Genomic DNA, 14,157 nt, shown 5'->3' on the forward strand with positions numbered 1-14,157 from the left:
TCCTGCATTGGAATAGGTCCCTTTTCTGTAGTGGATCCCCGTTTGTAGAATGCTCTCCCCATGGAAGTTTGCCTGGCGCCTTCATTATATATATTGTAGGTGCCAGGCAAAGACATTCCTCTTCAACCAGGCCTTTGGTGGATTAATATTCTACAGTCTTTTAAATGTGTCTGTGAGACACAGGGGTTATTGCTTCGTGGTTTCGGTGTGAATCTTCACTTGTGTTTCATGCGAACCACCCTGAGATCTTTAGATGAAAGGCGGCATGTAAGTTTGATGAATAAAAAACAAATAGATCAAACTCTGCAATTCGATGGTGCTATGAATTAACTCCCCCACTCCTGCTGCCACCTCCCACGTCTTCCCAAGAGCAACTTTGCAACAGATGGCAAGTGGGGAAGGGTGAACAAACCCCAACACACACACACACACACACACACACACACGTGTGTGTAAGGGATACTCACTGCAGCCTTGACTGTTCCTTTTCTCCCCGGTGCTAGACTGGCTGGAGTTGCAGGAGTCGTAGTTGGAGAGGGTGCTGCTGGGGGACCCGAGGTCAAAGTGGGCTTGTGGGGCAGACATGGTGGTGTTGGGCGACGACATCCCAGAGTCCGGCTGCTTGAACTCCAGGTCCGTCGAAGGATCCCGCGAAAGGACCCTGTGCTCCACACTCTGCAAGCCACAGAAGTGTCAGTTAGAGGTGAGTAAGCAGCTCAGAGAAAGGGGCCACTGCGCACCAGGCCACGCTCAGGTGTCCCCCTCCTCGAAAATGGGTCCACCTGGCTGATTGGGTGGTTGAACTTCTATCCCCACCTTCTGTCCTCCAAGGAAGTCTGGGGGGGGGTGCGTGGTTCTTCCCCTCCTCATTTGTTCCTCACAACAACCCTGCAGCGTAGGTTAGTCTGAGAGGCAGTGACTGGCCCAAGGTTGCTCAGTGAGCTTTGTGGCCGTGTTGAGGTTTCGAACCCTGGTCTCTCCCAGGTTCTACTCTGATGCTCTAACCTAGGGGTCCCCAAACTAAGGCCCGCGGACTGGATAAGGCCCAAGGGACTTGTTTATCTGGCCCGCGACGACCCCTGCCGCCCGTTCTTACCAGTGGTGTGCTGCGCGGCTGCGCACTTCCGGGTCAGAGGAGCACTGGAAATAGCTTGTGCACATGCACAAGCGTTATTTGCACATGCGCAAGCATTATTTTCGGTGCACTTCCGGGTTGGAAGTGTGCCAGAAATAGTGTGTGTGTGTATGGGCACGCGCTCCCCCGCCCTCCAGCCCGCTACATGATCGACGCTGGAGACACCAGCCCGAGGCGCGGTAACCCCGCTCTAACCACTAGACCACACTCCCTGTGTCTGCATGCAAAGCAGGGGCTCTGTCCCTGATTTCAGGGTCCGCCCTGGCCCAGACAGGGGACAGGCCAACTCTTGCCAAATTGGAGAGGCCTTACCTGGCAAATCATGGGTAAGAATCCCCCCCCAAATGATTTTTATACAGCACCACAAAGTTGCAATTTCCCCAGTTTATTTATTCATCTTATTGCATTTATATCCCATCTTCTCTCAGGGTGGTGTACACAGTACTTTTCCTCATCTTTATTCTGACAACAACCCGGTGAGGTAGGTCTTCCTTATGGCTGAGTGGGGGTTTGAACCCTGGTCTTCCCAGTTCGTAGTCTGACCCTCTAACCACTACACCACACTGACTCACTTGCATCAGTCCCTGACAATGAAAAGGCAGGGTATAAATACAAAGACGGTGATGATAAAATGAAGAAGAAGCCAAGACCAAAAGCCTTGAGAGCTGATGCTGAGGTAAAGTTTGGAGAACAGAAGGATGGCTTCAACTGGGGATTACGGGGTTAAAGCCAACATCGAAAAGTGGGGAGAGAGGGAGGAGGCACCACCTGGGGGTTCCTGAAGGGTGTTTCAAGAGACCCCTTGATTTAGGCTGGCCGGCTCCCCTACCCCATTCACAGGTTTCCACCAGGCTGTAATTCTGCATCACATCTTTCCCAGATGCGATGCCCCAAACTAACACTTGCCCTGGAGACTCCTTGGCACATCCTACAACAGGCACACATACACACACACACACACACACACACACACCAGGACACCCCCCCTTGCTTACGTTGCCCATGATCCCGGGAAAGCCCCTGGTCCCCTTGCTTGGCTCTGGCGCAGCCCAACCCTTCGGTCCGACCTCCTTGGCATCAAGGAAAGCATAACACAACAGCACTGGATGAGTCCCCGGGGGGGCTGCTGAGTGACAGCAGCCCTTCTGCGAGCCCTGCTTGGCATCATTAGCCCGGCTGCCCTGGGTAACACACCAGCTGCCAGCCTCCCATTGGCCTCCTCCAGCTGCTCGAGAAATATTTTTGTCCTCCCAATGGGGAGGCAGGGGAGCTGTGAGAGTGGAGCTGTAGGAAGGGAGAGCCTGCAGGGAGGGAAGGAGGGAGGGCTGTTCCATGCACCTGAAGTCACCCCCATGCAACACACACACACACACACACCAAATGGCCCACAAAGGCAGAACGATGATCTGGTGTAAACTCGGCTGGCAGAGTCAGTATCAGAGGAGTACAAGTGCCTATCTGCATCTGGTTCTGCCGAAGAACCTCCTAGGGCTCAGGAATGGTTCAGATGGGCTGTGCCCATCATTTCATGACTGTCACACTCATAGGAGCCAACTCGTAGAGGCCTAGGAGGTTTTGGCCCCCCCATAAATTATTTGAGGGGGCTGCCCCTCTCCAAGTTGATGGGCATTGTCACTCAAATGGTATGCGTCCACAGCATCATGTGATCAACTAAGTGGGGCACCACTTGCCTAAGGGCCACCCCCCCATATTTTATTCAAGTTGGCACCCCTGGTCACACTTCATGATTGCCAACATGCAGTAGTGGTTAGAGCATGGGTAGGCAAACTAAGGCCCGGGGGCCAGATCTGGCCCAACTGCCTTCTAAATCTGGCCCGCGGACAGTCTGGGAATCAGCGTGTTTTTACATGAGTAGAATGTGTCCTTTTACTTAAAATGCACCTCTGGGTTATTGGTAGGGTCTGCCTGGTGTTTTTACATGAGTAGAAAGTGTGCTTTTATTTAAAATGCATCTCTGGGTTATTTGTGGGGCATAGGAATTTGTTCCCCCCCCCAATATAGTCTGCCCCCCCCAACGAGGTCTGAGGGGCCAGCCCCCTGCTGAAAAAGTTTGCTGACCCCTGGGTTAGAGTTTTGGAAGACCAGGGTTCAGATTCCCATTCGGTCATGAAGCTTACTGGGTGACCTTGGACTAGTCAGCCTACCGCACCTCACAGGGTTGTTGTGAAGATAAAACACGAGCCCCTTTAAAAAGAAAAAAGAACTCTGTGCAATGCCTTGAGCTCCTTGGAAGAAAGGTAGGGTATAAATGTAAAAAAAAAAATGAAATAAAGAAATGGACGGGTGAAACAGCAATCCCTGTTTAAACATGTCATTGTTCCATGTTTATCCCTTGCCGTTCCGAGAGAAACCATTCACTGCAACTCGTGAAAAGAAATATGGACTCAAGTGTTGCCTAAACTGGCCCTAAAAACAGCTCCACATCTGCGCTGAATGCACCAGGGTCTGGTGACGCATCTACCCATCAAGAACTTCTGAAAACCTTCAGCATCCAAAGAAAAAGCCCATTTCCCCATAGTCAGACCCCCCCCCCCAAATCTGGCTAATAGGGTTCAACAGGTGGCATCCCTCTCTTTCACACTATTATTCCCCTCCAAAGTAAGCTACATCCCAGAGTTAACTGCCCCTTTCCCAGGCTCCTTCCACACCAAATCCCTTTAGCATTGCTTGGGTGCTGTTTTACGGAAATAAGGAGCAAAGCTGAAACGTGGGTTCCGCAATTAACATAATCCAGCAATATCCTTCCCTCTGGTGAAGATTCTTTCCATGATGATTGCACAGTAAGAGCTCAGCAACTTTAGGTCTCCTGCAATGTTAAGTGGTAGCTTCCTCCTTGCAACTTAGGCCCTATTTATTGCCTCTTGTTCAGTGTGATGGGGGATTTTAATGCTATGTGATCCAGCAATGTCCTTCCGTCTAGCAAAGGTCCTTCCACGATGACTACACAGTAAGTACTTGGCACCTCAGATCCCCTGCAGAGTTAATTGAGAGCTTCTTTCTTCCAGCTTAGACTCCTTTTTACTGCCTCTTATTGCATGTGATGCTGGTGGCGCTGTGGGTTAAATCACAGAGCCTAGGACTTGCCAATCAGAAGGTCGGCGGTTCACATCCCCGCTATGGGGTGAGCTCCCATTGCTCAGTCCCTGCTCCTGCCAACCTAGCAGTTTGAAAGCACATCAAAGTGCAAGTAGATAAATAGTTACCGCTCCAATGGGAAGGTAAATGGTGTTTCTGTGCGCTGCTCTGGTTCGCCAGAAGCGGCTTAGTCATGCTGGCCACATGACCCGGAAGCTGTACACCGGCTCCCTCAGCCAATAAAGCAAGATGAGCGCTGCAACCCCAGAGTCGGCCAGTACTGGGGTCCCTTTACCTTTACCTATTGCGTGTAATTGGGGAGTTACGGACAAGGAGCCAGTTAATTGTTCCTTGAATAATCTCTCTCAACGGCCCTTGTCATCACTGCCTCTCCCTTTTCTCTCTGGTCTCACTCTTCCCTGTCAAAGCAAGCCAGCCACCTGCATGACATGATTCTCACCATGTTTTCCACCGTGCGCAGGTACTTGGCGCAATGCAGGTGCCCGTTGTAGTCTGCAAGGTCGGCCGCCGTGTAGCCATCCTGGTCGCGGATGCCCAAGTTTACACCGTTCACAACGAGGATTTGACAGCACTGAGAGGAGAAGAGAAAGGCAGTCAGCCCACGGGAGGAAGGACCACCACCAAGCCTCGAAAGGAACAAGGCTGCCTTCTTCTCAAGCTATGGCATGCCAGAGATTCATTTGTTCTGGCCCAGAGCTGCCTCCTTTTGCAGCAAACCTCCAAAGTTCCCTTTTATGAACTGTAGGGGGTTGGACTAGATGACTCTTGGGGTCCCTTCAATTTTACCTGGAGATACGGGGAGACTTGCATGTCCCTACCCAGCATTCTGGGGCCCAGCCAAGAACCCATATATCCCCAGGTCACTGCCCCAGCCTCACAGAGTCCTGTTTCCATAAAGGACAACTCTATTCTTCATGCTTTGGTTTCTGCAATGAAATGTTGCAGCGTGTCTTCCTCACCTCTAAGCATGTGCGCTCATTCTCAGGAAGGGCTGCAGCTCAGCAGTAGGTCCCAGGTTCAATTCCCAGCTGCATCTCCAGGCAGGGCTTAGAGAGACTACTGCCTGGAGCTCTGGGGAGCTGCTGCCAGTCAGTGCGGACAATACTAAACCAGGTGGACCTCCCTGTAGTCCACCTGTTTAGGGTTCCAGCCACTTAGCCACGTTGCCTCTTGTATCAGTTGTAATTAGACCTAGTAAGCCTATTTTTCCAGCTGACACTTGACATTCCTCATCGGACTATGTTTCTTGGGGTCGTTTGCCCTCTTAAGGCAAATAAGAACCTCTTACACCAATAGCTCAGTTGGTTAGAGTGTGGTGCTGATAATGTCAAGGTTGCAGGTTCAATCCCTGTTTGGGACAGCTGCCTATTCCTGCATTGCAGGGGGTTGGACTAGATGATCCTAAGGGTCCCTTCCAGCTCTACAATTCTATGATTCTAAGAGGTTTTGTTGTTTTTTATTTTTCAAAACCCTGTACTTCTGCAAACCTCATGAACGAGCCCCACCCCCCACCCCAGCACGTTGATAGCTCCCTCTAGTTTCGCCATAGCCTTGTTTCAGCTCCATCAGTACTCATCAGCTGTTTTTGCCATTACCATATTTTTCGCTCCATAAGACACACTTTTTTCCTCCTAAAAAGTAAGGGGAAATGTAAGTGTGTCTTATGGAGCGAATGGCGCTGTGCAGAGAGGGAGAGCTGTGCTGTGCCCCTTTAGCGGGGCGTCTGTCCTGCGAAGCCGGAGGAGGAACAGAAGGGGGTCCTTCTGTTCCTCCTCCCGCTTTGCTGAAGGGGCGCTGTGTAGCTCTCCCTCTCTGTGCAGCGCCTCTCCTGTGCAGTGATCCCGCTTGCTGTTCTGGCTTCTGCCTTAGCCGCGCGCAGCCTCTTCCAGGCAGGGGGAGCCGTCATCCCGCTGCCCTGAAGAGGCTTGGCGCGGCTATCCCAGAAGCCAGAACAGCCAAAGGCTATCCCAGAAGCCAGATCCCTCTTGCTGTTCTGGCTTCTGGGATTCAGAATATTTTTTTCCTTGTTTTCCTCCTCCAAAATCTAGGTGCGCCTTATGGTCTAGTGCGTCTTATGGAGCGAAAAATACGGTAAATGTTTCCTTTTTTTAAAGTGCCTTATGCATTTCACATACATTATTCAGAAATCTTTCCAACAACTCTGCAAGGTAGATCAGACTTCGCCTTGTTTCACGGACATGGTTTCTGCATGCTAAGGCAGGGAGATAGCAACCAGCTAACAACATTTCGTGGGTTTATGGCTGAATGAGGGATTTCTGGCTGAACTGAGGCCCCACTCACAGCGTCCAATGTAAAGTATTATGATGCTAATTTAAGCAATCATTTCTGCACCCAAAGAATCCTGGGAGCTGTGGTTTGGTAAGGGTGCTGAGAGTTTGGTCTGAGAGCCCCATATCCCCCTTCAGCGACCTACAATCCCCAGAGCACTTTAACAATCAATCTCTTTTGACAGGGAACTCTGGGAACTGTAGCTCCAGCAGGGAAATGGGAGAGGCCTCCTAACAATTCTCAGAACCCATAATAAGCTACAGCTCCCAGGATTCTTTGGGGTTGTCGCAAGAGGTATGATAAGTGCTTCAAATGCATACTGCAAATGTGGCCTGAGAAGCAACCCTGGATAAAATTCCATGCACTTACGGGGTAGGACAGACCCTATTCTCTGCCCCTACAGACCACACAGCAACTGCACAGCCCCTCTGCCAACTTCTCTTCCCGGCCGTCAAATTGCTTTGTATCCCAGCCCTCCCTACAAGACACTTGCAAGGCCGACCGCTTGCAGACTCACCTCCAGCTCCCCGTTTTCAGCCGCGTCGTGCAAGGGGGTCCCGCCCCAGTGGTCCGTGGTGATCTCCCCTCCGTGCAAAAGCAGCCAGCTGAGAACTTTGGCGTGGCCTCGGCTGGCGGCGAAGTGCATGGCGGTAGCACCGTCGTCGTCTTGCTCGGAGAGGCTGATATCCGTGAAGCTCATCTGAGGAATGAGAGATAAATGGCAGGATATATATTATATAGGGTAAATATGGTAAAGTGTCTTCTCTGTCTTTTTCTCTCTTGCTTGCTTTTTTTCACTATTCTAGTTCTATTTTATGCTGAAATTTTTCAATTAATTTTTTTTTTTAAGCGCGAGAGGGAGAAGGCAGGATAAAACACCCCCCTGAAATAAAACAGGCCAAGAAGCATAGCTGTCAACTTTTCCCTTTACTTGCGAGGAACCTTATTTGGAATAAGGGAATTTCCCTTTAAAAAAGGGAAACATTGACAGCTATGCCAAGAAGCTCCATTCCAGCAAGCCCCACTGGAGAGGATTGTGATACAAATGCAAACAAATGCAATTTGCTTATAGGTGACCACTTGAATGTTGCTTGGGCAGCCTTACTGGGCCCCGAGTTTTGATTCCTCTCATGCCCAGCCTTCGCTGCAGCCCCGAGCAGCCCTCACCAGCCAGACGATGACGGTGTTGTGGCCCATCTGGGCGGCGGCGTGGAGAGGGGTCATCCCGTCGTTGGCGCGTAGGTGGGGGTCCGCTCCGCAGTCCTTGACCAAGTACTGGATGATTTCCAGGTGGCCCTCCTGGCAAGCTAAATAGAGAGGTGTGGCACCGTTCTTGGTTTGGGCACTGACCGAACTGCAGGGGCGAGAAGACGGAAAGGAAGAGTGGGTGGGAAGGAAGAGTTCCGGTTTACTAATGTTCTTTGGAACCCAAACATCCACCGTGGCTTCTGCGGCTTCGGTTTCCGAATGTTTTGGAAGTCGAATGGACTTCTGGGACAGATTCCATTTGACTTCCAAGGTACCACTGTAGGTTTGAGGTGAACTAAATCGGGTTTTTTGCAATCCTCTCCAAACCTGTGATTTTTTCCCCTATCAGGGAAAAAGGCAGGATGTAAATAAGAATAAGAGTAAGAATCATATTGATAGAAAAGGAGTCTGCTAAAATGATCAAACCAGTTTCTTTGTTAGGTATACAACGGACGCTCGGGTTACAAATGTGATACGTGTGGGATGCACGTTCGCAACCTGGAGCGTTCGCAACCCACAGCGGCGCGTCTGCGCATGCGCAGGTTGCGATTCGGTGCTTCTGCACATGCGCAAAGTGCGATTTAGTGCTACTGTGCATGCATGACTGTCGAAACCCGGAAGTAACCCATTCTGGTACTTCCGGGTTTCGGCGGTCTGTAACCAAAAAGAAATCGCAACCTGAAGCGCCTGTAACCTGAGGTATGACTGCATAGCCCTAGCCATGTCTCTTAAGGATCTGGTTGGTCATGTATGCTTGGGCTAAAGCGTTGCCTCAGAAATTAAACAGCTGGAGTCACTTCTGGAAGGTGATTGGGAGAGCGCGTCTCTCTCATCCAGCTTCCCTAAGTCTCTGTTGTTCTCTCTCTCACACAGAGACCTATAAAATAGCCCTTTGGACCAGGTGCCTTGAAAGAGCAACTTCATTCCTAATTGACCTGTTTGATCATTATGATTAGCTGGTAGCATAAGTCTGCTTAGTGGCAACCAGGAGAGGGTCTCTGGAACAAATATTTCTTTTCCTGCAGCGCTGCCAGGAGATACCTGGAAATTGAACCAGGGAGCTTTTCAATGCAAGGCAGATGCTCCAAGACTGAGCCACAGACCACCTCTCCTCAGTGCTGTACCCCATGCTGCAAACAGAGAGGAGCTCTCAGTTGATGCTCTCCACCCCCACCCCCCACCCCGCTCCAGGCAGGGCCATCCCATCCTTCTGGGTCATTAAGTTAATCAGCCTGCTTAGGCTAAGCTTCTTCCACCGGCTGTTTTTGGATGCTGCAGTTTCGTATCATGTTTAAATAAGCAGATTAGGCGAGTAGTAAACACAGGAGGGGAAAGGGTAACAACTCAGTGATGAAAATGGAAGGGTGGGGAGAGAGAGGATAACAACCCACTTTGAATCAGAAGCTCTCGAACTTGTGGACATCCAAGGAAGCTGAATGCTGGAAGACTCCGGGTGGATAAAATCAAGTCCTCCTTCGCCCAGTGCATAGTTAAACTGTGGAACTCCTTTCCACAGGAGGCAGTGATGGCCACTGACTTGGATGGCCTTAAAAGAGAATTAGACAAATTCATGGAGGAGAGGGCTAGCCAGGATGGCTATGCTCTGCATCCATGGTCAGAGGCAGCAATGCTTGTAAATACCAGTTTTGGGAAACCACAGGAGGAGAGAGGGCTCTCATGCTGAAGTCCTGCTTACTGTTTTCCGCAGCCACAGGATGAGGGACAAGCTGGGCCGGGTTCCTGATCCAGCAGGGCTCTTCTTATGTTCTTTGTGAGCCAGTGTGGTGTAGTGGTTAAGAGAAGTGTGGTGTAGTGGTTAAGAGCAGTGGACTCGTAATCTGGTGAACCGGGTTTGCGTCTCCGCTCCTCCACATGCAGCTGCTGGGTGACCTTGGGCCAGTCACACTTCTCTGAAGTCTCTCAGCCTCACTCACCTCACAGAGTGTTTGTTGTGGGGGAGGAAGGGAAAGGAGATTGTGAGCTGCTTTGAGACCCCTTCGGGTAGTGATAAAGTGGGATATCAAATCCAAACTCTTCTTCTTTTTAATTTTTATGGGCTGGAGGAATTCTATATAGCAAACCAAGGTAGAGGCAGCAACAGAAGCAGATTCTGGGTTGATCATCACACACCTTTGTGAGACAGGCTCCTTCCCATGAGACAGGGTCTTTTTGTTCCTTGAGGCAGAGCGACAGATGACTCTCACCAATCAGTCAAGAGTCTGAATTCCCCCAAACATGCACAGGATTTGCTTTAAAAGAGCATTTTGTTTCAGATCAGTTGGTAGACCAAACAAATCTGACTATATTGCCCAGAGGGTGGCAACACAAGAACAGGCCTTTTCTGCAGTAGCTCCCCATCTGTGGAATGCTCTACCCAAGGAGATTCGCCTGGCGCCTTCATTATACACCATTAGGCACCAGGCAAAAACGTTCCTCTTTAACCAGGCCTTGGGCTGATTACCATCCAGTGCCCTTTTAAAATGTTTTGTGGAACATTATTGGGTTGTCTTTATTTTTATTATGTATTTTGTTGTGGTTTTAATTGTGGTTTTATGTTGTGAACTGCCCTGAGATCTATGGAAATAGTGTGATATAATAATAATAATAATAATAATAATAATAATAATAATAATAATGTGACAGGGTAAATAGGTGCATCTACATCATCCTCTGAAAACTGTGTGATGAGGGTGCCAGGCACACTGCTTTGGGGAGGGAGTTCCACAGCTTAGGGGCCAACACAGAGAAGACCCACTTCTCCCAGGTCATCTCCACCCCCAAGCTTCTGAGGACAGAGGAACTACCAAAAGGCTCCCTTTGCCAAACTCAGCACCCAAGAGGGTCTTTAAAGAAGAAAGTGGTCTTTCAGGTCTTTGGGTCCCGAGTCATTTAGGGCTGAAGGCTACTGCACCTCCTAAGTACCAGTTTCGGAGTAGTTTTGTCCCACGAGGTGGGGGCAGAGCAACTCAGATTCGCGAAGGGAGGTTGAATTGTTCAGACACCCGGGTTGTTGATGGAAGCAGCCATTCCAACACTGGCAAACACAAAAGCGACTGCTTTCAGGAAAAAAGAGGGCATGGGGTTGAATTCCTGGCATGGACAATTGGTTGGGCTCCTCAGAGATGGGAGCCAGAGCTGCTTTGCTAGTCAATTGCCTCTTCTCCCTTTCATTGTCTGTTGCATTATGGAATAGGAGTCGTAGCTGAGTGGAAGAGCACCTGCTTTGCATGCAGAAGGTCCCAAGTTCAATATTCCATGGCATCTCCAGGTAGGACCAGGAATATTCCCTGTCTGGCAAACTGGGCAGCTGCTGCCCATCAGTGTAGGCAATGCTGAGCCAAATGGGCCAATGCCCTGAGAGTGGAACAGAATATGCAGAATAAGTGAACTGCCAGCTCAGCAGTAGGAAGCTCTTGTCGTGGAATTTATTTGGGGGCAATGCAAGCTATCTGCACCCTGCATTTCCCCCAATGAGATCAACCACCCTGTATCTTCCAAGCTGGATCGCAAGCTTTGGCTGGGTTCAGATTTGCCCAAAGGATTTGCAAATGCCTGGCTGCAGCACCACGAAGACCGTTTTATGACGCTCCCAATAAATACCTGTTTAATATTTTAAAGAGGAGATGCAATAAATACTCGGCTCTGCTATCAAAATAGATGCTGGGGCTTTCAATAATTCATTGCTGTAACTCTGAGAAGGGCGGTGGCAGAGCAGGCTCTGGGGAGGCAGGGAAGTGGAGGGCTGGCCCCGGGTGGCCCAGTGCCCTACTTCGCAGAGGGCAGTCCTCTAGGTTGAAGGCACCTTCCTTCGAGTCTCGTTGAAAGAGAACGGGTTGCAGACAATTCAAGTTTTACTCTGAGTAGACCCGCTGAAACTCATGGGCGGAAGAAAGGCCACCCTGTCAGACCAGAATCTCCAGTTCTAGTCCCACTGTGTTTGATGGGATTGGTGTTGGGTGACCCAAGAGATCTCTCTCTCTGGAACAACCTGGCCACTCTGACCCTCTTTCGGGCATGTTGGAATGCCCTCTGTTGCTGTGGAGGTCAATGGAAGTCACTGTAAACTGAACCAAGCTGGTACATGGGTCCAAAATGGGTAGAGCTCTTTGTGTTTGGCTAACAGCTGCAAAGGATGTTGTTTCAGGAGCAGGTGTGAGCCACCGGTTCAAAAGAAAAGGCCCTGTGCGATGCTGCCAGATGTTTATTCAGCCATAGGAGAGGTGCAGCAGGTGGGCCTTTTGTTCCCAAATGTGTGTGTGGCTCTGTTCATCCAAACCAGCTTCTTTCGGATCTCAGCTGTCCTAAAATATTTTTGCTCACTTGGAAAACCTCAGTAGAAAAAATTAAAAAGGAAAAAAAAGATTCACAGAACTGCAGAGTTGGACAGTACCCCAAGGGTAATCTATTCTAACCCCCCGCATTGCAGGAATCACAGCTAAATAATCACAGACAGGTCGCCACCCAGCCCAATGAAGGAAAGCCCAATGCCATCACAGAGAGTCTGGTCCACCGTCAAACAGCTCTTGCTGCCAGAAAGTTCTTCCTGATGCTAAGTCGTCGAAATCTTCTTTCCTGTCATTTGAATACATACATACATACATACATACATACATACATCCTGCAAGGGGCAGGGGACTAGGGCCACCCCAAAAGCATCCATTCAGCTGCGCCCAGAAAATAAGTTGGGGCAGAAATAAACCCTAAGACTGGTGGTTTTTGGTATCTTACAGGCTCAGAACACCATGATGAATCTTTGAATCAGGGGTATCCACTGCCTGCAGACCACGTTCGGCCACCCAAAAGGTTTTCGATGACCCCCAAGAACCCAAACAATTTGGTGGTGGCTTTTGGTGTGTCTACTATGAGCCAATGTGGCCCTCTAGCCCCACCCAAAAGGGTAGCCACTTCCTATTTAGGCCCAGTTTTTAAGAAAACTCTACATTTTTAGCCGTTATGGCTGAGGTGAGGCCTTTGAGCCAAGATCTCCTGAACTTGGAGTCTGGAGTTAATGTCCTCTTTTACTTGGCTTCCAGCCTCATGGTGGAACTGTGGCAAATTTATTTCTACGGTGCAAGCACTCAGCCCTGAAATAAGTGAAGAATCCCTCAGGTTTCATTATTCTGGTCTGTGGCCAGTACACATGAACCAAACAGATCATGGCTAGAACAGATTTTACTCATGAACGTATGAAGCTCTCTTATACAAGTGAGACCACAGTCCCATCTAAACCAAGACAACAGTCTGAGCTTATCATCTTACTCAAATAACATGGCTTCATAGGTTTACTTTGACTAGCAGCCATTCTTCAGGGCAGCCTGGTGCCATCTCCAGATGTTTGAAGATTCAGGACAGATAAAAGAAAGGACATCATCACCACGCAGCACATAGTTAAACTATGGAACTCTCTCCTGCAGGAGGCCACCAACTTGGATGGCCTTTGAAAAAGGACAAGGCAAATTCTTGGAGGAGAGGGCAGCAGTGCTTCTGAATACCAGTTTCTGGAAGCCACAGGAGGGGAGATTGCTCTTGTGCTTGTGGGCTTCCCACAGACATCTGGTCAGCCACTGTGAGACTAGGATGCTGGACTAGATGGGCCCTTGGCAATTGGGATTAATGGAAACTGTAGTGCAAAACAGCTGGAGGGTACCAGGCTGGGGGAGGCTGCTCAGGTAGAAAGCAGTCTTCCCCAGCATCTTGATTTCTGAGATCCTTTAACTCAGTTGTGGGAAACATCTGGGCTTCCAGATGTTGCTGGCTGGAGTCCCAACTCCCATCAGCCTCAGCCAGCCAGCATGGTCAGGCATGATGGGAAATGTGGACCACCAACATTCTAGAGGGCCAGAGGTTCCCCATCCTCACTTGAACTGGAGACTGGATCTGGGCCTTTCTGCATGAACTACCACAGAGAACTATGCAGGCCCTCCTGACACATGGTTCGCCATCACACTATTGGCGGACCTGGCCCAGACTTTCCTCTTTGATTGACAGCAGCTCTCAAAGGTTTCCAGTAATGGTCGTTCCCATCAACTGAGCTGGGGAAGATGGAGACACCTGGGACTATGTTCACACAGAGCATGTGCTATCTCAGTGAGTTAAGGCTGCTCCCCCTGGTGGGCAGAAAGCAGGGCTTCAATGCTTCTCACGAGCAGCAAAGCAACATAAATCATGCAACTTACAAAAGGAATAGAATCATAGAGTTGGAAGGGACCCCATGGATCATCTAGTCCAACCCCCTGCAATGCAGAACTATGCATCTATATGGGGATCAAACCTGTGACCTTGGGGTTATCAGCACCATGCTCTAACCAACTGAGCTAACCAGCAAGGCAATAATAATTTGCACAGGGGCTCCCAGTACTGACCTGCTG

At 49.8% G+C, this 14,157-nt stretch overlaps 1 protein-coding gene across 2 annotated transcripts in view; it reads right to left on the bottom strand.

The window, feature by feature from the left end:
- ESPN (espin) overlaps positions 1-14,157 on the bottom strand; it is a 111,968-nt gene that overhangs the window by 65,800 nt on the left and 32,011 nt on the right. For both annotated transcript variants that reach the window (XM_083752561.1, XM_083752560.1), the window contains exons 3-6: positions 7,709-7,895; positions 7,059-7,241; positions 4,692-4,823; positions 468-675 (exon numbers count right to left, since the gene is read on the bottom strand). In XM_083752561.1, the coding sequence (XP_083608687.1) occupies positions 468-675; positions 4,692-4,823; positions 7,059-7,241; positions 7,709-7,895 (710 nt within the window). The remainder of the gene's footprint in view (positions 1-467; positions 676-4,691; positions 4,824-7,058; positions 7,242-7,708; positions 7,896-14,157) is intronic.

The sequence above is a fragment of the Podarcis gaigeae genome (genome assembly GCF_964106915.1).
Source record: "Podarcis gaigeae genome assembly, chromosome: 8".
Taxonomy (NCBI): Eukaryota; Metazoa; Chordata; class Lepidosauria; order Squamata; family Lacertidae; genus Podarcis; species Podarcis gaigeae.